A 24,109-nucleotide genomic window follows, 5' to 3' on the forward strand; every position below is an offset into this window, starting at 1 on the left:
AACACTTCGACAGTCAAGTTAACTTTAATACAAGGAATAAGTCGAAGTAAATCGATGTAGAAAATAATTATCTTGACTTTCATAAATGCGCATGACCCAGTATACAGACGACATCAGTCCTCTCTAGAGATGCCTCCGCACATCTATCATCCAAATTTTTCCCCCGACCCATGTCCGTGTGGGTTGATATGGACCTAACATTAATTAGGGCTCATCTTAGCTAGATTATCAATTGGACCGTAGATATATTACCTTGGCATATTCATATCAGATCCATATCATTTACTCCACCAATCCAAATATTCTTTGGCGGGAGAAAACCATCATTTGAATATTTTGGATTTTAGCGACTCACTTTTCTTGACTTTTCAACTACCTTACCATGGTTGCAAAGTCACGTCGTGCACTTAGGTAAAGAAATCGATCCATTGTATCTATGCACAATGGGAAAATGAAATGGCCCAAAAGCTATTGTTAGTAAATGAAATAGAAAATCTAATATTGCATTCGAATTCGGGGATTTGAAATCTAACAAATCTTTTAAATATGTTTGAATAATTTAAATATAAAGGATTTTAAATTTTTTTAATTATAATAAATCAATATAGATTTTATATTCCTAGTCATTTGAAATCATTCTTTTAAATAATTTTTTTTAAATTCAAATTTATCAAAATTGTATTTGGGGAAAAAAATCGATCCGCTGTATCTATACACAGTGGAATGGTCCAGAAGCTATTGCTAGTCAATGAAATAGAATAGCTATTGTTAGTAAATGAATTGTACTTTAATAAATCAGTAAACAAAGAACTACAGTCCGCGCGTGTACGAATTGTTTTTTCATATAAAAAATTATTATTTCTTTTTTTTTTTATGTTTAACGAAATTGTGTGATTTTTGAATTGAAGTTCGGAATTGTCAATTTGTTCTTGTTATATACTTTTGAAATAATTAAAACAACCTCCTTTAAAGTTTGATATAATTACGAATATCCCCTAATTATTTGAAAAATTATCAATATCCTCTGATTTTAAAAGCTGTCCAACAATTAGCTCATTTCATTAGTATCATTTAGATTTTTATTCATTTTTTACGGTAAATCGATCGAAATGCCCTTGTGAACTAAGAATTATAATTTTATTTTTTTTTATTAACTAAGTGGATAATTTTTTAAATTTTTTTATCCACAATATCAATTTCTTTTTTACAATTTTTAGAAAAAAAAAATACAGTAAAGACATAGTTGACAATTTCATATCTCCATCCAAGGATTAAATAATTTCATCAAACATCAGGGGGTACTTGTAATTTTTCAAACAACAAGGAAATATTCGTAATTATGTTAAACTTTATGGGGTAGTGTAATTTTACCCTATACTTTGTTAAAAAAACTGTAAAACGTCGAATGAGGTGGATGAAAATTTAAAAAAATATCCAATCAGTTTATTAAAAAAAATTGAAGGATAGGCTCTTTTTTTAAGTAGACATTAAAATCATTGGATATTTATAATTTTTTAAATAACAAATAAATATTTATAATCATGCCAATTTAAGAAAGATGGTTGTAATTTATTCTTATATTTACAATACGCACCAAAATCACTTCGATCATTTTATTAAAAAAAAGTTTATATAGATAAAGTATGTGTATTTGTATTAAATAAAAAATATTACGCTTGTATTTAATATAAATGTATGGTCCAAAACGGTTAAAAGTATTAATTTAATAATTAATATTGTCAAGCTCAAAAATTTAAAAATAGAACCTTTATAAATAGTTACATGTGGGGACCAAAATCGTAATTGTCCCGAGTGATTTAGATTAAATAACATACTTGAATTTCTTGCATGTATAATTGAATTTAATAAAAATTTAATCGACTATTTATAGACCACCTCACTCCTCCACTAAGCAGACAGAGCCCCGACAAAGCAATGGCTTCCTCACCAGAAACCTGCAAGAAACTTCATGCTGTCTTAGTCCCATTCCCATCACAGGGCCACCTAAACCCATTCCTCAAGCTAGCAAAGCTCCTCCACCACACAGGCTTTCACATAACATACGTCAACACAGAGTTCAATCACACTCGCCTCCTCAACTCCAAAGGCTCCAGCGTTCTTGAAAATCTGCCGGATTTTTGCTTCGAGACCATCCCAGATGGGTTGCCTCCTTCCGACAGTGATGCCACGCAGAGCATTCCAGCTTTGTGCGAGTCGACGAGGAAACACAGTTTGGTCCCATTTCGAGAGCTGCTTGCGAAGCTTAATAACAGTTCAGTTGTTCCTCCTGTTACTTGTGTTATTGCAGATGGGGTGATGGCTTTTACCCTCGAAGCTGCTCTAGAGATTAATGTCCCTTATGTGATGTTTTGGACATTTGGGGCTTGTGGATTATTGAGTTTGAAGCTCTCTGCGGATTTAACACACAGGGGAATCACTCCTTTCAAAGGTATTATATATGGTCGTAGTTCGACGAAAAACATGTGTGTTCTTGTGTTTGATCTTTGTTTTTCACATATCTGTTCTTGTAATATTAAGACATACGTAGAACTTTCGGCACAGTTTCCTGTTTCGAGATCATGATTGTGTTTGATAAAATCTGTGTGTTTGATCAAGTTTTTGGCAAATCGGTCTAAGGTTTCTGTTTCAAGATCAAATTATTTGTTGTTACCAACTTGCGAAATCTTGGAATCGTGTCTTTTTTCAGATTCCAGTTACCTGACAGATGGAAGTTTAGAAACCCTGGTGGATTGGATGCCGGGCCTGGAAAACTTTCGATTCAAGCACGTCTCAAGCTTCATTCAAACGACGAATCCAAATGATTACATGTTACTCTTTATTAAGGGAGAAATTGAGGCAATCTCAAAAGCTTCAGCTATCATTCTGTACACGTTCGACGCCTTAGAACGCGATCTCTTGGACACCCTGGCGCCGTTGTTCCCCCCAATTTACGCCATCGGCCCTCTTCAACCGCTTGTCGATCAAATTTCAGCTAAAACTGCAGTATCATCCATGGACTTCAGCCTCTGGAGAGCGGATGAGGAATGCATGGAGTGGCTGAGTTCCAAAGAGCAAAACTCCGTTATTTACGTCAACTTTGGCAGCATTGCCGTTTTAACACCAAGTCAAATTCAAGAATTGGCACTGGGGCTGGCAGAGAGCAAGAAGAACTTCTTGTGGATACTCAGGCCTGATTTGATCAAGGGAAATTCAGGCATTCTGCCGCCTGATTTCACTGCTGAGACTAAAGACAGGGGCCTGATCATGAGCTGGTGCCGGCAGGAGAAGGTCCTGAACCACCCATCCATCGGTGGATTCTTGACACACTGCGGGTGGAACTCGGTAGTCGAAGGTATAACGGCTGGCGTGCCGTTTTTGTGCTTGCCGCAGGCCACAGACCAGCCTGCTAACTGCAGGTCTATTTGCGGTGAGTGGGGGATTGGCTTGGAAATTAGCAAGAATTTCAAGAAAGAAGAAGTTGGAGCGGCTGTGAGGGAGTTGTTGGAAGGTGAGAATGGGAGGGAGATGAAGAAGAGAGCAATGGATTGGAAGAAACAGGCTGCAGAGGCCACTGCTAGTCCTCATGGTTCATCTTTTCTGAGTCTTGAGAGATTGGTGAAAGAAGTGTTGCTTAAGTGAGCGTCGGTGCAATTAAATCAATCACATATAAAGAATAATCACTTTATTAAAGTACAATTTAGGTCCGATCAAACCTGATTTTGGTTAAAAATTTCCCCAGAGTGATTTTTGATGAAATGTGTGATGGCTAGTGGAACTTGAAAGCTCCATATGGATTTGTGCATTTGATTGTCACAAAATAATGAGTTATATTATCAATAAGTTACAAAAACTTGCAATTAGCCCATAATGATTAATAAACTAAATTATGCATCCAGGCTATACATGTTGTTGAGTTGGATAAAATTGTTGTTTACACTATATTTCACATTTTATGTTATTTCTTTCTCATATAATAACGTACTTTTTTATACACATGACATTATATATATTTAATAAACCAATATATGTAAAAAAAAATTAAAATAAAAAAATTCAAAACCCCACGTAGCCAACAAAATTATATCGATAAGCCCATCTCCACAATCTTGGCAGCAAAACACGATAAATCAAAACAACCTCTAATTAAATTATAAATTTCCTATTGTATGTACATTATATTTAAATCGATTCAATCTCATAACGTCACGTATAGAAAAGTAGAATTGTTTATCGTTTCAGTTGAGCCACCATGATCACGACATCTTAGGCCAAAATGTACCCGACAACTACTTTCAAGAAAATCACCTTTTTATTTTTCCTCTCTAAAGTTGTCGATGAGTTTTTGTTGTATCAATTATTTTTTTGACATTTTATAAAACTTACAAGTATTGTATTTTCTAACGTTTATAAGTTCACCCAAATACATTTTTAGCCGTCTTAAATGTTAAACTTAGATATGTTGTTTAATTGTTTTTTTTTATTAGAATTAAATTTGATCAAATCAAATTAATCACACGACAAATGTATTATATTTATCTTATAATTAATTTTGATTCAATTGAACTCGATTTGAATTATAATTTCCCGTTGTTCAAGTACAATGGAGTAATTGTGTAATTACTATGGTGTCCTGCAATCCAAGTCCTTAGAAGTGTGTAAAGGACAACATCTAGTCCTATACTTATGGGCATAATTACGACACATCTAAATGTATGTGCAATATATTTAAAATATAAATAAAATAATAATTATTTTTTAAAATATATATTTTGATTAAATAAACAAATAATATTAAAAAGATAGAAGTTACGTGTAGTTGTTAAGAGAAAAAAGTGAGGAACAAAAATAAACATGGAAGTTGAGGAAAGGGGGAAAATTGCAAAAATAATTTAAAAAATAAAAAAAAATGGCAAATAAAAAATATTCTAGACAGCAAAGAGGTAATCTCTAATTATAATAAGGTATCAATAATACGAACATTCTGAATTTTGGATGCAGTCGCGATTAATTCACATGAATAAATTTTGATAGAAATCGAATAAAGATATCAATGAAATGGTTTTAATTAATTCTTTATGTGTTTTGGTATTATGAAATTTTAAGAAAACAAAATCATGCGCATACAAGTTTTGTTACATAAGAAATATTATTTTAAAAATTAAATCAACTATAAAGTTACAATATATATATTAATGTTTTTTTTCAACATTTTATGTATTAGATATCCAAAAAATACTTATTCTTGAAAATAAGTTGCTGAACTGAATTTTTATTTTATAGTTTTTTTTTAATTTTTGAACTGCTCAAATTAATCTATATTATTATAAAAGAAAACTCATTGATCGTATCAATTTTTTGTTATCCAATTTTTCATTCATTTTGTTATTTCAAAAATCATTGTCCATAATAATAATTTTAATATTTTTTTAATTATTTTATAATTATATTTTTTTCCTCTCAACTCATTACTTTGTTTTTCTCTCTCATACTCTCCAAATTTTGCCCACAATTCTTTATAATTTTAATAAATTGTATTACAATTATTTCTCTCTCTCTCTCTCATATAGTCACATTCTTCATATTTATTTTTTCTTATAAACTTTCATATTTTTAATAAACCCATAATTATAATATCTTTTCTTTCTTACTTCACCTCTCTTAATTTTTTTTACTTGATTTGTATAGATTTAAAGAATTTTGTGGATTTTTTATTTGTTAGTTCTTGAAGTTTCTTATGCATAATCATTTAGGGGTTCGGAAAATTAGGGCTGAAATGAAGAATTAGAGCTGGGATCGTGAAATAAAAAGGTTTGATAGTATTCAATAATTAATACATGAAAACACGCGTTTTTTTCCAATATCATATCGCACTCGCCGTTAAAGCATGATTCAAAGTGTTAAGTTTGTTAAACATACATGACTAAATATGTTTTAGTAAAATACATATAGTATTAAATTTATTTTGTCAATAGTTACAGAATTAAATATATAAAAAGTATCTAAATTACAATATTAAATGTGATTATTTAAAATGTAAAGGACAAATAATATAAAACGTCTATAATTACAGGACTAAAAAGTAAAATTTTGCTTTTGATAAATGATAGCGTCAGTGCGTCGCAACACCGGAAGTGCAAAGCAACGCTCAGGTGATGAACAGTGGGCCCCATCACGGCTCCATTCTCCAATGACTCCTGAGCAAATCATTCAACGTGGACACTCAGAGGAAACGTTGTAAGCGATATAGATAGCCACTGGTGAGGACTCCCACAGCGAATCTACACCCACCGCCCGCATAGGGGCATCTATCGTAATATCTTGAATTTCCGGTGGCAATTAGAGAAATATCAATTTCATTCCGAGTACACTTCAGTATCATGCGTCGTAGTAAAGCAGCAAAATAAAGCACACTCACGAGTGCTACTTACTCAGAACTCACTCTCTCTCCCCCCTTTCTCTCTCTAGCTATATTATACATATACGTACGTAAATATCTGTATCGCTATATAAACCTCATTTACTACTCGACTTTTTCCGAAGTTTTAGCTTTGCGAGAAATTGTTGGCAATGAGTCGGGGAAACGATCCCAATCCATTTGACGAGGAAGAGCCTGAAGTCAATCCATTTTCGGTAACCGCATGCTCCATTTCTCCAGATCTGCCTATTTTTGGAATGTTTTGTGCTGCTTGTAGTTGGTTCTGCGAATGTTGCTTTTTTTCGTGTTGTTTTTGGGTGATTTTATTTAGATCCGAGGCATGCGGCAATGTTTGTGTGGCTAAATTTGATTATGGAGTGAATTAGCCAGATGTCTTCGGCTAAGGGAGGGATGTAGATATTTTGTGTGAATGGGAGGGCAATTTTAGGATTTGGAGAGATTATGGATAAAATAAGGGGCTAGACAGGCTCTCCACCTGTACTCATAGTTTAAAGTAACAGTATCAGCGTTAATATTTGCAGACGATGTTGAATCTGTAACAAAAAATAAGAAAATGTTTATTATTTATGTAATAGTACATTAAGTAAAATATATTGCTAAAAGTTCAAAAGAAATGTAAATTTCATTAACTAATATAACACTCAGGTAATACGGTGTTGTCCTCATACGGCGACAATCGCGATATCATTTGATGTTATTAGATATTATAAACGATACATATGTACTTGGAGAATAACAATTATTGATAGATATTATTGGATCGGAAAGGGTCTGATCTGGATATGGATATCAGCCAATACTTTGAACCATGTCCATAGTGGCTCAGCGTTTGAGAGTGATCTGGGAAGACAGGGAGAGAGAGCTCAATGGTCATAAAAGAAACTTATAAGTACTAAATATTGTTGGGTTTTCTATTACTGGTGATAATTATGAATTAGTTTGAAAAATAAAGTCTAATATGACATGCTGTAGATTAATACTGGAAACTTGATGGCAAACTTTGGTTGAAATTACTGGTTTTCTCTGAAAATAATCAAACTGGTGCAAATATTGCAGAACATATATATAAATTGGAAATATTGTCTGCTGACACATATCGAAACTCCTCTTGTATAAGGAAGTTTGTATAATTGGGTAGGTAACTTGCATGGTTTCACTTTACCAGAAGAAGTGAACAACCATTATATAGGCAACGCTAAGTCCACATTATGATAATATTATCATGATGCTGCAATCTCTTGGCAAACCATGGGGTTCGCCTGCTGTAGGAAATTATCAAGTTAGTGTATTTAGAGTGAATATAGGGAATTGCTATCCTTAACGAGCAAATATGTCGTAAGTCCCTCTGCTGTGAGACCTACAAAACAGACTACCGCCGAAACCACACTAGGTAGACCCCGATTAGCCCTGCGGAGGGCTTAAGTCAGATATTTCGTAGAAGAAAAGTGTATAAGGTTGTAAGAATACTAGGGTAGCAAAAGTTTTGTATCTCAATCATTGATGATGGCTGTATATAGGTTTCCTCCAATTGTATGGTTCCAAGTGAACCACAAATGCCAATATGATATGGTGGTCATTGTGGGTTAGGGCTTGGGAGGGACCAGGGCCAGCTCATAAAGACCCTAAATGAATGAAATAAATCCTGCGCCTATCTGTAATCAAGAATGTGCTTGAGAATATGCTGGGAGCAGGTCTAGATGCGACCTTCATAAGATTACTCCCACGTCATCGTTGATCCTGTATGATGCTATATTCTTGGACCTATTTATGATTGATCTTTAACATCTCCGTATCACCTCTCACTTTCCAAATTCTAAGTGAATCATAAGTGACTGGAAGCTTGACCAACGTACTCACATCTGTAGAGGCTGAATAGCTTATCATAAGTTGAATGATTGTATCCATGATAGAAGAATTTCGCCCATCCATCCCATTCTCCCAAGACAAAATAGAAAGAGTCATGCTTTAGAAGAATGATTAGGTATAAGACGGCTGTAAAGAATTGTGTCATATTAATTGAAATGTGATTAGGATTGTACATCAGCAAGACTGATGGTAATTGCTATATTCTATCATGCACTTGGCAGAAGAAGTTTCATGGAGAGCAAGTATTCATATTTAATTCATGTCTCTCTAACAGATGTGAAATAAACTAATTTTATAATTCAGTGATCTGGCATAATTGCCATTGTTTGAAATCCATGAGATGATAGACTGCTCAACATATATTGACCAGTTGTGTATTACGACTAGTGTCAGTTTGCCTGTTGCATATAGTCAAACAAATGTTTTCTTTCTGTTAATTTTGAATGCCTGTTGATGCTTATGAGAAACTTCTATTTTGTAATTATCCATGTTCTCTTATTATTCCATCTGTTTGGCATTGCAGAATGGTGGCGGGTCGAAGTCACGCATTCCTAAAGTTGTTGCCAATACACTGGGCTTTGGTCAGAAACATGATGCCACAGTGGATATTCCATTAGATGCCATGAACGTAATGTGGTCCATAAGTACTCTGTATGGATTCCTGCGGTACCTTCATACAATCTTTCTTAATGGTGTTGCATAACTTTTCAGGATCCCAAGAAAAAGCAGAAAGAGCTTGCAGCTTGGGAAGCAGATTTGAACAGGAGAGAAAGGGTCAGTTTTTGCTTAGGGTTGGGTTATTAAAAATTGGATTGTTGTAAAGATGTTAGCGTATTATTCTTGTACTCTATGTGTAACCTCATCTTCTCTTCTGTGTGTGTGTGTGTGTGTTTCCCTTTCATTTTTCATCTTTTAGGAGCTGATTTATTTAGCTATCTGCGATTCTGCATTAAATCTTGTGTTGTGTATCTAGCTTTGTATTTGTATACAATATTTTATTTGAAGATAATGGTCCTGATTGATCTGTTCTTTTGAAAAAATTAAATGAAATAGGTTTACAATTTCTACTAACTGTTGAAGTCACTAAAGGAGCAATAACGTTGTATAAGCGTGCAGTATTTGTAGAACCTTATGTTTGGTTATTCAGGAATGTATGCTTGTAATATCAGATAACAATCAACCAGGAGAAAATCATTGGCTTGATCTTTTTTGTTCATGTTCTTTGCATCCTGTCATATTCTATAATTATCTTGCCACGTGCTCTTACACATGGAAAGCACTAAATGACTTCTGATTTCCAGGAGATCAAACGGAGGGAAGATGCTGTTGTCAGTGGTAAGCTATAAGGAGATCAAGACTAGCAAACTTGTTGAGGGATTTTTTTCTCTGTTTTTATGCTTCTAATTGTTTTGCAATCGTTCCATTCAGCTGGTGTTCCTGTGGATGATAGAAATTGGCCTCCATTTTTCCCCATCATTCATCATGATATAGCCAACGAAATACCAGTTCATGCTCAGAAGCTGCAGTATTTGGCTTTTGCAAGTTGGTTAGGTGCGTATGACCTTTTGGTTTTCAGCAACCACCATCTCTTTGTTGAACACCCATGACACTGTATTGGTTTCAAGTTTTGTCACATATTTATGGGATTGCTTGTACAGGTATTGTCCTTTGCCTTGTGTTCAATGTTATTGCAATCACTGTTTGCTGGATAAGAGGCGGTGGTAAGTTTTTATCTTTCTTTTTCTTATAACCTTTTGTTTTAGAGCTTTTGACATTAAATAAAATGCCATTATCTATTTGTAGGAGTGAAGATCTTTTTCCTTGCCATTATATATGCCCTAATGGGGTGCCCCCTCTCGTATGTGCTATGGTACCGGCCTTTGTATCGTGCAATGAGGTGCTTGATATCTCCTTATCTCTCTCTGGAGACTCATAACGTGTTGGAACTAACAGTTATTGTTCTGTATCTGATATTGATTTCAGGACTGATAGTGCGCTGAAGTTTGGCTGGTTTTTCTTGTTCTATATGGTATGTTTGGTTGGGACTCGATGATATTCTACAGTTGTAAGACAATAACTTATCAGTTGTGATGTCTTTGTATCAATTACATTGTGCAGCTCCATATTGGTTTCTGCATTGTTGCTGCAATTGCACCTCCAATCGTCTTTCATGGGAAATCATTAACGTAAGGACCCCTGTTTACACCATCCCCCCACCCACCACCACCACACATGCTTTCACATTTGCACCAAATTTCTTCCCCTAAAGGAGAACTTGATTTTGTTTTTTCTGGTCAAATAATTCGTCCAATGTTTGGATTAGGATATCTTATCAGACTGTATCATGAACATTTTTCCTTCTGTTTGAATTAACATTTTTAACTCGAGAAGTTAGGCTGTTAGCTACCCCCAAAAAAAGTTGCCCATGTTTATCCTTGTTTTCTTTAACTGACGTCTACCTTTCATTTTTCATATATTAGGGGCATCCTTGCTGCCATTGATGTGTTCTCTGACCACGTTTTGGTTGGGGTGAGTTTTCTTTTTGTTATCCGTAGATACTTTATTGTTTCTGTGACATATCGAAAGAATATTCTATTATGATATCCTGAAAATAATGTTATTCTAGCAGCTGAAGTGATTATTAATTAGACATGATTCTGATTAATAATTCCCTGTACCCTGAGGATGCTAGGGTTTCTCCATAAAAACAATTCCTTAATTCTTTTTTGTCCTGCAAGTGTAGGGTGAGCGGTGTTGAGTGATTGCTGTTTTGCATGTTCCGAATTGATTTCTAGTTTCAACTCTTTCTTTGGGTATGCTCACTACCATGTGAAGGCGAAAGCTTGCCTTGTTTTTGTGGGATTCCAATTTTTTTTTGGATGACTTTTCTTGCTTCATCTGCTTTCTTTGCTTAAAGGTTATTTCATACTGTACCTTTTATGCATGTATAGTACATGAATCTGTGATACTTCATTGTGATGCAGATCTTTTACCTGATTGGATTTGCATTCTTTTGCTTAGAATCACTGCTGAGCTTATGGGTGCTCCAGGTTAGACAATTGCAATTCTTCTGTTCTTTATGAGCTTCTCTAGCATTGCTTGTTTAGTTAGTATGAAATGACTTTTATGTTGCAATTCAATTTAGTTCATTCATATCTCTTGTTTTGGTGTTGTGTTTTCTTCATTAAAAGTTTGAGCTGCAAAAACATAGGTACGGTTTTCTCAATAAATAGTTAACTTCAGCTTCCATTATGCCAGGAATTAATAGAGGAAAGCCTACATCTTTCAAGAATTGTGTTTACAATTTTAGTTCTTGATTAGATACATATTATTTAGTGGGTACTCTTCAGATTTTGTAGTTCAAGACGAGGGGTAAATCTTATTGGTGGAATTATTTAGTTGCTCGGTACTTTCCTCTTTGTTCATTTCTCCTCTCTCTTCTGCAGAAAGTATACGCATTTTTCAGGGGAAACAAGTGATACTAGAGCACATCTGGACGTGCCGTGCTTTTCCTTTGGGGTGCTTGAATATATAGATTTATTTCTCCTTCATTTGTGTTTATCATTTTTCAGAGGGTTAATTCAGCTGTTATACGAAGATTGTATTGGACATAAAAATACATTCTTTTATGACTCATCGGTTGCTTAGTAACCAGATTTTTTGCTTCAATTTTTTTTATTCATTTGTAGCAGAATATGAAGAGGCCCCTCATTTTATAACTGCAACATGTTTCCTCTTAAAATATATAGTACTGAGATTTGCTCCTATTTTTCATTTATAAAATAAACCGCCATTGTTGCATATGCTTCAAGAGACTTGTGTAGCCTAGGTGTTGTGGAGGTGTGTCATTGTGTTATTGATCAGAGAAACTGTTCCTGGTGCTTGGAATTGGAGAAGGCATATTCTGTTTTGAAACCACTAATTTGTTGTTGTTCTTTGACGCTGTTCTGCTAATCGTTTGTCTTAGAAATAAACAGCCATTCAAATACATTATCATCTATTCTTACAGACCACTTGGAAGTTGGGAGCGCGAGTTTGGTGTGTGTTATTTTATATTTTCTGGCGTAGGAAAGTACGTCAACTGGGGTATTATTTCGTCTGTGGTCAGTTGAGAATCTTCCTAAGGTTTGTTAAGTGGTTGAGACAATAAATATGCATTGACCACCAAGAACAAACATTTCAGCCCATAAAAGATTGGTATTATAGAATTTGCACTGTGTCTTGCAAATTATAGTATCAAATAATACAGTGTTTTGTATCTTTTACTAAGCATCGTGGGAGGATGATATTGATATGTACTCTATACCTTTTTACTGCCTTCCCAATACATTTTAATCCCTATTTGGAGAGCTTCATTAGAAACTACTAAAAAATAAAGCATAGCATATATATGGTCCTGAAGCAAAGACTCTAAAATTAGTGGCACACAAGAATGAACTACTAAGTAACAAAACAGTTGAAGGTCCAAAGTGAAACGGATCCTGAGAGGGTCCATACTTGCTCCACTCCACATCCTTACATCCCCCCCTCATCCTCTTATCACACCATCATCCTCATGCCACGTGGCAACCCAAATATCCAAACTCAATGAACCACCACCAACCCTTGTCCATTCCTATATTTATCACAAACTTCATCACCTCATCAACAATTTCACCATTTTCTATGATCAATATATTCATTCCCAATTTATTATTAAAAAAAAAAGTAATATGTTAAAATGACAAAAATACCCTTAGAGAGGTGAGAAATGCCAACCAAGTCTCCTTCTTTGTCACCTTAAAATCACCTCCAAATTTGTCTAACGCAAAGGGTAGTCAGAGAAACCCATAAACAGTGACACATCACATTACCCTCGGCCTCTCCCATCCAAGAACTCCCCTTCTTTCATCTTAGTATCCTTTCCTCACACTTTCTTTCATTTGTGTCCCTATAAAGAAAAAAACACAGCCCATTTTTCATGTCTCTAAACCCATTTCACAACTCAGAGTAACACACTAGAGAAACACCTCCAAGCAAGACAGAGAGAGGAGAAGAGAAAAAGCATGGCAGTTTCTACTGTCTACACAGTTCAAATTCAATCCCTCAACTCAATCTCCACACCATCAAAATCCCACTTGGGATTCAACCAACTTCTCTACAGCTCTGGCAAGAAAACCAGGAGGGCTACTCACATATCATGCTCAGCTGATAATGACAAGACTGTGGTGATCGGCCTGGCTGCGGACTCCGGATGTGGGAAGAGCACCTTCATGCGACGCCTGACCAGCGTCTTCGGCGGTGCAGCAGAGCCACCAAAGGGCGGCAACCCTGACTCCAACACCCTCATCAGTGATATGACTACTGTCATATGTTTGGATGATTATCACTCACTCGACAGAAATGGAAGGAAAGAGAAGGGAGTCACAGCACTTGACCCCAAAGCCAATGACTTTGATCTCATGTATGAGCAGGTTAAGGCTGTCAAAGAAGGAATTGCTGTGGATAAGCCTATTTACAATCATGTCACTGGCTTGATAGATCCTCCCGAGTTGATCAAACCTCCCAAGATTTTCGTCATCGAAGGTTTACACCCAATGTGAGTTGCAAATCTTGTTGAGATGGATTCTGGGTTACATGTATATGAAGCATGCGCGTGTTTAGTTGTTCTTTCAATTGTTGTTGTCTGTCTGCATGGATTCTTATAGCAGCTGACGCCATTGGTTTAACAAATGTTGTCTTAAGATGGTACTGATTTTCTTGTTTTTTGCATTTGAAGAATTTACCAAAGATAACTTACTGGTTTTGTGTTGGATATAAGAGTGTTATTAGTGGTGGAAAGAAATTGCGTTATCCTTAAATGTACGGTTGAGGAATGAAGATGGTTCAAAGCATGTCTTCTGCTGACCATGCTGTCCTTGTCACTTCACTTTTATCATTGTATAGTTACTATAGATTCTTTGACTTGATTAAGAAATAGTATCAAATACAGTTCTAAAGCTCAAATTTCCATGTCCCAGTGTAATTTTCTTTTCCCAAGTTATTTTCTTGCAATATTGTCAGAATATTGTAGTAAAATTTCATAGTTGATCGCCTGGGGAGGAACTGTATGAACCTCTTGAATATTGCTTTAACCAAACACTTGAATGTTGATGAGAACAACGGTTAACATACGAAGAATAATCTTAGTTACAACAGTCTTTTTTGTTCTAATGTACAGGTATGATGCACGTGTTAGAGAACTCTTGGACTTCAGTATTTACCTGGACATCAGCCCTGAAGTTAAATTCGCATGGAAAATTCAGGTAATTCTCCTGCAATGTTTATGTAACTTCTCCTTTTTACTTTGGTGATATTATGAAATTAATTTTAACTAACTCTGTTTCATGAATAATGCAGAGGGACATGGCTGAAAGAGGGCACAGTCTTGAGAGCATCAAAGCTAGTATTGAAGCCCGGAAACCAGATTTTGACGCTTACATTGGTAAACCCTTTTCTTTCTGCATAATAACAACGTCCACGTTTTTTAGCAAGTTGTAAAACATTTGTCAAAAAGTCGAGAGAGAAAATCAAATATAAGAACACACAATGTCTATTAAGAATGGTCATGCATCAGCCGTCAAGTTCCATCACTGCGATAGAATTTCGTTAACCATCAACTGTTTATACGGCACAAACATTATACGAATGCAAATTTACACCTGGAAATGATATTCTGATATGGGTTTTCACGTGGCAGATCCGCAGAAGCAATATGCTGATGCAGTGATAGAAGTGTTGCCTACCCAACTCATCCCAGATGATGAGGGGAAGGTTTTGAGAGTGAGATTGATAATGAAAGAAGGCGTGAAGTACTTCAATCCAGTGTACCTGTTTGATGAAGGCTCCACCATCTCATGGGTACCCTGTGGCAGGAAGTTGACTTGCTCTTACCCCGGCATCAAATTTGCCTATGGTCCTGAGACTTACTTTGGCCATGAGGTATGCCAGCTACAAGAATCCCCAATCATTACGCACTTAGCAACGTGAATAAACAAGTGAAATTGTGTTTTCTAGTGTTTAATTTTCTTTCATGTTTTTGTGCACATATCACAATCTGTCTTGAAAGTTTTCTGACAATCTATTCTCCTTCAATCTTGCAGGTCTCAGTTTTGGAGATGGACGGACAATTTGACAGACTAGACGAGCTCATTTATGTTGAAAGCCACCTGAGCAACATTTCCACCAAGTTCTACGGTGAAGTCACCCAACAAATGTTGAAGCATGCAGATTTTCCAGGCAGCAACAATGGAACAGGGCTCTTCCAAACAATCGTCGGCTTGAAGATCAGAGACCTTTACGAGCAGATTGTCGCAAGCAAGGTTGCTGCTCCATTGGAAGCCACAAAGGCCTAAGAAATGCCTAAAACTATTGAGATAGGCACCAGCCCTCTAATTTTTCTGTATGTTGTATGAGTTGAGTGAGGGTAATCCTCATAAAAATTGAGATATTCTCCGTTGTGTATCTATTTTTCAGTTGGCTCTCTGGAGACCTGTAACATAGAGAAACGAAAGCACATATGAAATGGAGACATGTATAAAACATATTTCAGTGATCAAAGAAGCTCCGGTAGTCAAACAGAAGATCGGAGCAGGCTAAAGTAGTGCCAGTAACAAAAAGAATATATTTTTGTATGAAGCACCAGTAGAAAGATTTAGGCATAAAAGGAATCCAAAAGTGGTTGATTTCAAGATTCACTTGTTTGTCCTATTTCTGTATATTTCCAAGAAAAAATTGTAGAATTAATGTTAACTCTGTCTGCAAGAAAATTTGGCTTTTCTTCTGGAGAGTTTAGTTACTAAATGCAGCCAAGTCTGAAAATGATTGATCTTGTGAAATCACTTTTATTATATTTTGGACATGTAAGAAATTATAAGATAAAATTCAGAAATTAGATGTTAGAAAAAAAGATAGTGGTAATATGTTGTCTGTTTAACATAAGAAAAATAAAATATCCTTCGCCTGGGCAAAGTGAACTTATTTCAGCTGCTTCGTTGACATGGAAACAACAGAAAATAAAACCAAGATTGGGATTAGACTATTTAGCTGTATGTGATGAACTACATATATACACAAGAACTTAGATCATCAATTTGAATAGAATAATCATTACAAATAGGTTGGTTACAACTTGTGAAGAGGGTGCCAACCTAAAATCCTGAAAAATCGAAAGGGATGCTTAAAATTTGAGGAAGAAAATAAAAACCAGAAAACCAGATGTAAATATGCAAGGTTATACATACGGACGTGCAGTGAAATGGCCACGACATGAAAGATTGTTTTCCACCAATATGAGCTAGAATTTCTGCAGAAAGCGCTGCCTGTGATCAGTTTATGTCATTCTTAATTGCATAAAGGTGATTTTTTCAGCCAATTATTGTTAGCAAGCTTTGTCTGACTGCTGGAACTGAGCAAATCACAGAACCAAAAATTCCTGTCAGGGCATATGCAATTGCACAAAATGGAAGGGCCTCTGGTTCCTTGGCAGACAATGCAGCTGTTCCCAATCCATGTGCACTGAAATAGCAAACCAGAAAGTGAATATCCAAATGCTCAGTGAGTGTTTTTCCTGATTTGGCACCGGTTCGGGGGTGCGGGTATTGGGTTGGTCCAAGAATCATGTGAAGCAGCAGAAGGAAATTTTAACAATTTAAACTTTGATTGAGATGGTCATTCAATACAATATTTAGCTTGTTTGTGATAATAAGATACTAAATTAATTCTATGTTTGTCGTCTAGTATTTTGGATGGTGTGCACATGTGGATTTCAATAACTAAAAGTTTAATTTTCTTTTCATATTCTCAAGTTCTGCAATGTTTGGATTTCTAGTACCTTGATGCAGTCGCTATTCCTCGAGCAATAGGATCACGGAACCCTAATTTGTCGAGAGTTGTCTGAACAAAGTTGGCCCCGACGAGTCCAGTTACTACAACCACAGCTGCTGTAAGAGATGTATTGGCACCTGAGACAAATAAAGAAGCGGATGTAATGTTTCTACATGAAAATGCATTATCGCAAACTCTCAAACTGTGATTAGTTGATTTACACAGAAAATATATATAGCCAAAAGTTTTTGAACCGGATTAAAGGCTAGAATAAGTAAGTTTTCAACCTTCAAAGAAAGATACAATGCTGAGAGCAAGTGCCACAGTTATGCATCTGGGAAGAACTGATACAGTTAAAGAAGGTTCCAGACCAACCAGTCGTCCAATGAGGGCGGTTGAATACAAAGAGAACAGAGTGGACAGGATAACAGAGGTGAATATCTCTGCAGCATGTCTCTTAACAAGCTGAACATGACATTTCAGAAAGAATTGAGAAGTTTAGATCAGTGATTCTTCCAGGAAAATGGCATGAAAATTTGCTTAAATCAACAATGTGAAATGAGTCTTGGTGAAGCCAAATTAGTACCTAATAACCAACATAGATTTTTCCTCTGTTGACCAGAGCAACGTTAACTTTCAGAAACCAAATTATTTGCACTAGCATAAATGGTTCCATTGGAAATCATTTGTTACCTTTCTCTGTTGGAACATTGAGAAGGCAAATGAGAGAATAACTGATCCAAGGAATCCCATTAGAATGTCTCCAGCTCCAGGATTTGATGAGGCCTTTGTAAGATAGTATCCTGTCATGCTTAGTTAGCTCTCTAATTTATGATACGCTTAAGTGTCAGATTGCATAATAATAAACAACAAAATGGATATTATCTTTGATTTTTTTAGTGCAGATAGGCTAGTAGCAGTTAACATTTGATGAAATTTATGCCGTTTCACGACCACTAATCAACCACCACAACCCTTCAAAATTAGTTAGACCATTACCGAGAACAGGATTCAGTCCAGAACGTGATAGTTGTCCATAGGCAAATGCCGCTAGATCAGCTGATAGCGCACAGCAAATAATGGGATGGAAAACCTTCTTCACCACATTCGGTAGCCTGAACACCAGAATAAACCAAATGCTGGAAGATATATGCTGGAGAAGTTAAATGGAAATCAATGCTGGACTAGGTAAATGCTTTTTCTTACCCAGAACCAAGAAGGTAGCCTAAGACGGTTGAAGCAAGGAGAAACGGCAAGCATGTTCTGGCATTTGTCCCAAGTAGAGTTGGATAGAAAAATGCCGACACAAATGATATAACGAAAATACCACTCCAAGCCCATAATTCTACTGAAGAAAATGGAGAAGGCTTAGGCATAGGTTCAGCCGGTATCATTTCAGTGTTTACCATCTTTCTCACTGCTATAGCTGTAAAACCTGCTACAGAAAGTGAAGCCAGCCATCCTCCAACTACAGACAGACAGAAAATAAAACTAAGTGAAATCCATTACAGTTAAACTAAAACCAATTATCACCGGTTAAAACACTTTTCTAGATTTTCAATCTAACTCAGAAAACAAGGTCATACCTATAATGAAAATGATTTTAAGTCCTGAAGCAGCTGGAATATCTTTAACAGCCAGAGGGAGAACCACCAAAGAAGGCACATAGAACAGAGGAAGCCACCTCTGAATGAAAAGAAGCGCTGGCTGAAAGAAGTTCATCAAGCTAGTTGCCGCAGCAGGGACAGTGGAGTCGAGAACCATCAAAATGGTAAATATACAAAACATCCCAAATAAAGCACTTGGGAATTTAATGGCAGCAGCCACGAATGCCTTCTTCAAGAGCTTATCCATGGCCAGTATAATCCCCAATGAAACTACCAAATGCAACAGTTTAACAACCTACAACACAGAAGCATGTTAAGGTTCCTTCGCCACACAACCAAAAATTCAAGAATCCCAAACGGGCCATTGATAAACACTTTGCATACATGCTTACCGTGCTACCAGCTGAGGAAGTCAAACCACTTTCCGATCCGGTTGATTTCACGTAAACCCTTCTCCTGGAACCCATTTCCTGATGATTAACAAGCAAAAGTCCGGAATTGAGCCCAACAACATGAGTTGGTTGCCCATTCCGGTTCATACCCCCAGAATTTGCAGCTACAGTAAACAACTTGAAGGAGATTTTTCTGGGATTTTTCCCTGGATTGAAGTGAGACACTCTTGAACAATGGCGACTGGGTAGGAGAACAAAAGGAGTGAAAATTTGAGAAATCGCGGAGGTCGCGGCCATGGTAGCTGAGGAAGAGAAGAAGGGAGTATAGGAGTAGAAGGGATGACATTTTCTTCAACTGTGACTGTGAGTGTGTGAAAATTGTGTGGACCTGAGAAGATCTTGGAAACCAAGATGATGAGTATGGCTCTATACACCAACAACATCCAATCATTCATTACCGAATAGATTCCCGGCAATAATTTCAATTTACAGTTTTGTTCGTTACCCTAAGGCCCTGTGGGCCCATACTACACACATAAATGGGTCGTAGGCCCATATCTTAACTCTTATTGGGATTAATTAACAAATAACTCAATGGCCCATGATTTGGCCCAATGGTCAGCTCATGCTTTGTTAAGTCCACCTTACAAATCCTTGGGATACATTTTCAAAATCTCAAATAATTTCTATTCTTGTAGAAAAAATCGTAAGTTAAATAGTAATAAAAATTAAGAATATTTTAAAATAAAAATAAAAAATAAAATTAAAGTGTTTGATAAAATAAGTTAATATTTCAAAATTTTGCAAAATTAGGTGCAAAAGTTGGTATGGAGCTCTTTATAACTTAATTTAATTTAAATAATTCAAAAAAAAAGACAAATATTATAAACCAAAGCAATCTGTTCATTTTTTTTTTTAGCAATAAGTTTATGAACGCTTATTTTAAATCGTTGCAAACAATCCCTCAATTCGAGTACAATATTTATCAATTCAAAATATCCGAGCAAGTATATTAAAGTAGAATTTTTGCAGGAGGAGCAAAACCCCCAAAATAAAGACCCCTCGATTTTTAAGAACGTTTTTTGATAAACGTCAATAGTTCAAGTATAACTCTTTTTACTAAAAAAAAAAATAAAGAATTTTTTTATCATACAAGTTTATGAATATTTAGATTATACTCGTTTCTAATGGTGTGGGGCCCACAATAAACGTCAGAGTTATTTACGATAGAAAATCCAAAACAATCCCTCCAAAAAGTGGGAATTTCAGCAACAAAATAAGGCGTGTGGAGAAAAAAGACAGACACAATTATGTGATGAGTATATGGGAAGAAGGAAAAGTTGACGTGTGATGAGTCACGAGCACTATGTTGTCCAAACTATTAATTAATAAATTCCAAGTTGGGTGGAGCCCACTTGCCCCTACCCTACGTTTTAAATCTAATTATTAGACTCTTCACTATAAATAAATAAATGGAAAAAATCATTTCAATTGATATGGACCACATCAGCATGTGCTAAAGTTGAATGTTATGGACAAATTAACAAACTAATATTTCATGAGTTGCACTTTTTCTATGATCCTTAATCTTAATGATGTACTGCTCATAATTAGTAAAATATGGGACGAGTAGTGATTGTTATATTATATGTACGTGTATTATTTATATTATTATTTAGGATTAAAGGCAATTTTAGTCCCTTAATTTTAGGCTATTCTCGTTTTAGTTCCGCAAGTTACTAGGATTTCATTTTAGTCCCCTAAAATTGAAAAAATCTCAATTTTGGTACAAATTTCTTCGAAAAATTCCCTCACTCGTCGGAAAAAGTCACATGCCACTCATATGAATTTTTAAATTGGGGACTGCGTTTTTATTGGTTGAAACGGATGACATGGCAACTACATGGCGCTGACGTGGCGACGACATGTAAATTAAAAAAAAAAGGCCTGACCAGGATATTTAATCCACATCATCAAAATAAAAAAAAAAGAAAAAGAAAAGTAAACACAATAGGTATGTATGAACCCTCTTCTTCCATTTCCCCTAAAATCTATGTATGTTTGATGAAGTGGATATTTTATCCACGTCAGGCCCTTTTTTTTTTTTATAAATTTACATGTTGTCACCACATCAGCGCCATGAAGTCGCCATGTCATCCATTTCAGCCAATAAAAACACAGCCCTCAATTTAAAAAGTCACATGAGAGACATGTGACTTTTTCTAGCGAGTGAAGCAATTTTTCGAGGAAATTTGTACCAAAATTGAGATTTTTTCAGTTTTAGGGGACTAAAATGGAACCTTAGTAAGTTACGGGACTAAAACGAGAATGACCTGAAGTTAGAAAACTAAAATTGCCTTTAATTCTATTATTTAAAAGTGTGTACATAAAATCGGCATAAAAATATAGTAATGACAAATTTATGTACTCTTGACATGTATGTATATGCTATATTTAATATTAAAAAATACAGAAGATAAGAACGATAAAATATATTATATTTTTATAGATAGTAGATGAATTAGAACTAAAAGTAATATATAACCATGCATTAATTTAGTTATATTTAGTTTTTTGTTTCAATCGCGTATTTTGCCCGATAAACATTCAAAAGAATCGCGTTTCCTTTTTCGTATAATTAAAATTGAGATATCAAACATCATTTCTTAAAAAAATATTATATACATACGTGTTTTATATATGTAAGAAAGACATTTTCACCAACAAGGTACTGCTAAACTATGAATGTCTGTTTTTATTTTGTTGCCCGTCATAATTTAAAATATTTATGCTATGGTCTAATGTATTTTAGAAATACTTTAGAAGTGCTTAAGAGGGCTGGAGCTCCGATTGTTGGAAAAAGAACATATGAGCACAACATGGAGAAAGCTTTTGTTATAGCCTTCTGATGTTAAGGTTGATGGGAATGAAATAATATGAAAATTGTAGGAAAGGAAATATAAACGTCGTAAAACTATTAGGATGTTCAAAGTTGTACTTGGGGCATACAGAATTTGTATATATAAATATCTTGGAACTGTATAATTTTATACGAACTATTGATCTATAAATTAGAACAGTCATCATGAGTCCGTACATAATTAAGATCAAATCAAAATGATCCCATATATATAAAAGAGGCCCGAATCTTGGTCATTTTTGAAATTATTGAAAGAATTAAGAGTATTTCTGTAAATTTTTAATACCATCAGATAATCTCAGGTCACGTTGGTTAAAGAAAAAAAGAAAGGTATATATATATATATATATATATATTTGTGTTTTCCTTTCAAATGATGAAAAGAATAAATAAATCGCATTAATGCATTAACACTTTATGATGCTCATATATAAATTTATGTGTAGGATGTAGTTGCTTATGAAGCAATTGGGAGGCTTGCATGTGTATAATTAGGCATATATTCTTGATACCCTGTAAAGTGTAGTTTTTTTTTTTTTTTAATAATTAAAACAAAAGGTGTAGGCATTTTTTCATTTTTTTTTCATTATATGAATGTAAAGTGTAGGGCTTTATGGGCAGTGAAACCAATTAAATGACAATATAACTTTTGTATTAGTCAAATGACTAAATTTTCATTTGGATTTGCAATATTTGAGTTCTTTTCTAAAAGGAGTAATTACGTGTATGATTATATCAATATTTCGATAAATATATATTGGCCCGTTTATTTTTAGTATTCAATTAAATAAGTGACAAGATTATTTTTAATTAAATAAATAATAAAAAATTGAATTAATTATAAATTGTTTACTTAGATGTATTTAGCCATGTATTTACTTTGATTGATACACATGGATTGAGTAGAGAAATTATTATTGAACCCTTTAAATGGTATTAAAGACAAAAGTACTATGGGTAAAATTGAGAAATCACATGCTTATCAAGTTCGTTGTGGTATGTTGGTCAGTAGGTAGAACATTGATTAGTACAAGGCCCATGGTCTAATACCGAGTCTTCACACATCAAAGTAAATTATACTATGCTATACTTTTTTTTTTATTAAAACTAATACGTTAAAGTAAAGGGGCCTAATATATTAGAATTAATAAATAAATTACAATAACTCACATGAAACGAGATAAAATGTCTATTTTCAGTAGAACTCAAATTTATAATTTTAAATTTATTCATAAAATTTTATCTTTAATCATTAAATTAAGACATCACCCATAGAGTATTTTGAGTTGGGTTGCCTGCACATGACCTTTTTGTTTTTAGTTATTATTTTTATGGTTTGGTTGCACATGACTTAATTCAACAGGCTAGAGAACATGATTTTGGTACCACCCCTTAGCCTCAATCATTCTGGAGATAAGCACAAAACAATATTCTCCATTTTCTAAATTATGTTTGTAATATATAAATTGTATTTGCTTTAAATCATTATTGTAATATAATTCTTGATATTTTGATAAAATATTTTCATTTATATTTCCCCTTTCCTCTTACATTTTTCTCTTATTGGTTTTAATTTTTGATCCGATTATTTCATTTTATTTTAATTTTTTTATTTGTAATAAATTGAATAAATACATCTTATATTTGAAAAAAACCCCTTAATTTATTGACAAGTTCTAATAAAATGTTAATAGTTTCATATTCTGAGTTCTTTATTTATATAATTATGAAAAAAACCCCTTAATTTATTGACAAGTTCTAATAAAATGTTAATAGTTTCATATTCTGAGTTCTTTGTTTGTATTATTATATCACCTTATTGTAAATGCACACATTTTTGTCTTCTAATTAAGAATTTTATCATAAAATATTTTACTGTACTTACAAATGGCGGCACTGCTATATAATATTTTTATCGTATCGATAATATTTTTAAATTATTTTTTTTATAAAATATAATATACTGATTTATATATTTTATTATTATTTATAATACTAGTTATTATTGCACGTAGTCTGTCAAAAGAAAAGATAAGAAATTGGA

The 24,109-nt window shown here is 34.5% G+C and overlaps 4 protein-coding genes across 6 annotated transcripts; 3 read left to right on the forward strand and 1 right to left on the reverse strand.

Moving 5' to 3' along the window:
• Positions 1,903-3,868, forward strand: LOC105165129 (7-deoxyloganetin glucosyltransferase-like). Its single transcript, XM_011084023.2, has 2 exons — positions 1,903-2,449; positions 2,708-3,868. Exons 1-2 carry the CDS (start codon positions 1,936-1,938, stop codon positions 3,637-3,639), a joined length of 1,446 nt encoding a protein of 481 aa, XP_011082325.1. The 5' UTR covers positions 1,903-1,935; the 3' UTR covers positions 3,640-3,868.
• LOC105165130 (secretory carrier-associated membrane protein 4-like) lies at positions 6,387-12,103 on the forward strand. Its single transcript, XM_011084024.2, has 12 exons — positions 6,387-6,630; positions 8,826-8,930; positions 9,014-9,076; positions 9,604-9,637; positions 9,731-9,853; positions 9,961-10,023; positions 10,106-10,199; positions 10,286-10,331; positions 10,421-10,488; positions 10,783-10,831; positions 11,287-11,352; positions 11,749-12,103. The coding sequence occupies exons 1-12, from the start codon at positions 6,568-6,570 to the stop codon at positions 11,779-11,781; spliced, it is 807 nt and encodes a 268-aa protein (XP_011082326.1). The 5' UTR covers positions 6,387-6,567; the 3' UTR covers positions 11,782-12,103.
• On the forward strand, positions 13,042-15,898 carry LOC105165132 (phosphoribulokinase, chloroplastic-like). The gene is made up of 5 exons (XM_011084027.2): positions 13,042-13,880; positions 14,502-14,586; positions 14,681-14,765; positions 15,021-15,262; positions 15,424-15,898. Exons 1-5 carry the CDS (start codon positions 13,348-13,350, stop codon positions 15,673-15,675), a joined length of 1,197 nt encoding a protein of 398 aa, XP_011082329.1. The 5' UTR covers positions 13,042-13,347; the 3' UTR covers positions 15,676-15,898.
• Positions 16,334-19,574, reverse strand: LOC105165131 (plastidal glycolate/glycerate translocator 1, chloroplastic). 3 transcript variants are annotated; one of them, XR_002287263.1, is made up of 9 exons: positions 19,146-19,574; positions 18,733-19,048; positions 18,353-18,614; positions 18,146-18,261; positions 17,840-17,949; positions 17,434-17,611; positions 17,154-17,283; positions 16,568-16,837; positions 16,334-16,478 (listed from the first exon to the last, which is right to left on the reverse strand). XR_002287263.1 is itself a non-coding variant. In XM_011084026.2 (8 exons), exons 1-8 carry the CDS (start codon positions 19,440-19,442, stop codon positions 16,687-16,689), a joined length of 1,560 nt encoding a protein of 519 aa, XP_011082328.1. In that variant the 5' UTR covers positions 19,443-19,574; the 3' UTR covers positions 16,334-16,686. The 3 variants fall into 3 exon arrangements, 1 of the variants encoding a protein (XP_011082328.1); XR_002287262.1 differs by having other exon boundaries at positions 16,564-16,837; XM_011084026.2 differs by having other exon boundaries at positions 16,334-16,837.

This window comes from Sesamum indicum, linkage group LG6, assembly GCF_000512975.1.
Source record: "Sesamum indicum cultivar Zhongzhi No. 13 linkage group LG6, S_indicum_v1.0, whole genome shotgun sequence".
Classification (NCBI taxonomy): Eukaryota; Viridiplantae; Streptophyta; class Magnoliopsida; order Lamiales; family Pedaliaceae; genus Sesamum; species Sesamum indicum.

Excerpts from the sequence above, each read along its gene's own strand:
- LOC105165129 (XM_011084023.2), top strand. The coding sequence starts at position 1,936 with ATGGCTTCCTCACCAGAAACCTGCAAGAAACTTCATGCTGTCTTAGTC. Across the intron at positions 2,450-2,707 it reads GGGAATCACTCCTTTCAAAG|ATTCCAGTTACCTGACAGAT; the intron begins GTATTATATATG and ends GTCTTTTTTCAG.
- LOC105165130 (XM_011084024.2), top strand. The coding sequence starts at position 6,568 with ATGAGTCGGGGAAACGATCCCAATCCATTTGACGAGGAAGAGCCTGAA. Across the intron at positions 9,638-9,730 it reads GGAAGATGCTGTTGTCAGTG|CTGGTGTTCCTGTGGATGAT; the intron begins GTAAGCTATAAG and ends CGTTCCATTCAG. Across the intron at positions 11,353-11,748 it reads TGAGCTTATGGGTGCTCCAG|AAAGTATACGCATTTTTCAG; the intron begins GTTAGACAATTG and ends TCTCTTCTGCAG.
- LOC105165132 (XM_011084027.2), top strand. The coding sequence starts at position 13,348 with ATGGCAGTTTCTACTGTCTACACAGTTCAAATTCAATCCCTCAACTCA. Across the intron at positions 14,766-15,020 it reads AGATTTTGACGCTTACATTG|ATCCGCAGAAGCAATATGCT; the intron begins GTAAACCCTTTT and ends TTCACGTGGCAG. Across the intron at positions 15,263-15,423 it reads AGACTTACTTTGGCCATGAG|GTCTCAGTTTTGGAGATGGA; the intron begins GTATGCCAGCTA and ends TCAATCTTGCAG.
- LOC105165131 (XM_011084026.2), bottom strand. The coding sequence starts at position 19,442 with ATGGCCGCGACCTCCGCGATTTCTCAAATTTTCACTCCTTTTGTTCTC. Across the intron at positions 17,950-18,145 it reads TGGACTGAATCCTGTTCTCG|GATACTATCTTACAAAGGCC; the intron begins GTAATGGTCTAA and ends TAAGCATGACAG. Across the intron at positions 17,612-17,839 it reads CAATGTTCCAACAGAGAAAG|CTTGTTAAGAGACATGCTGC; the intron begins GTAACAAATGAT and ends TGTCATGTTCAG.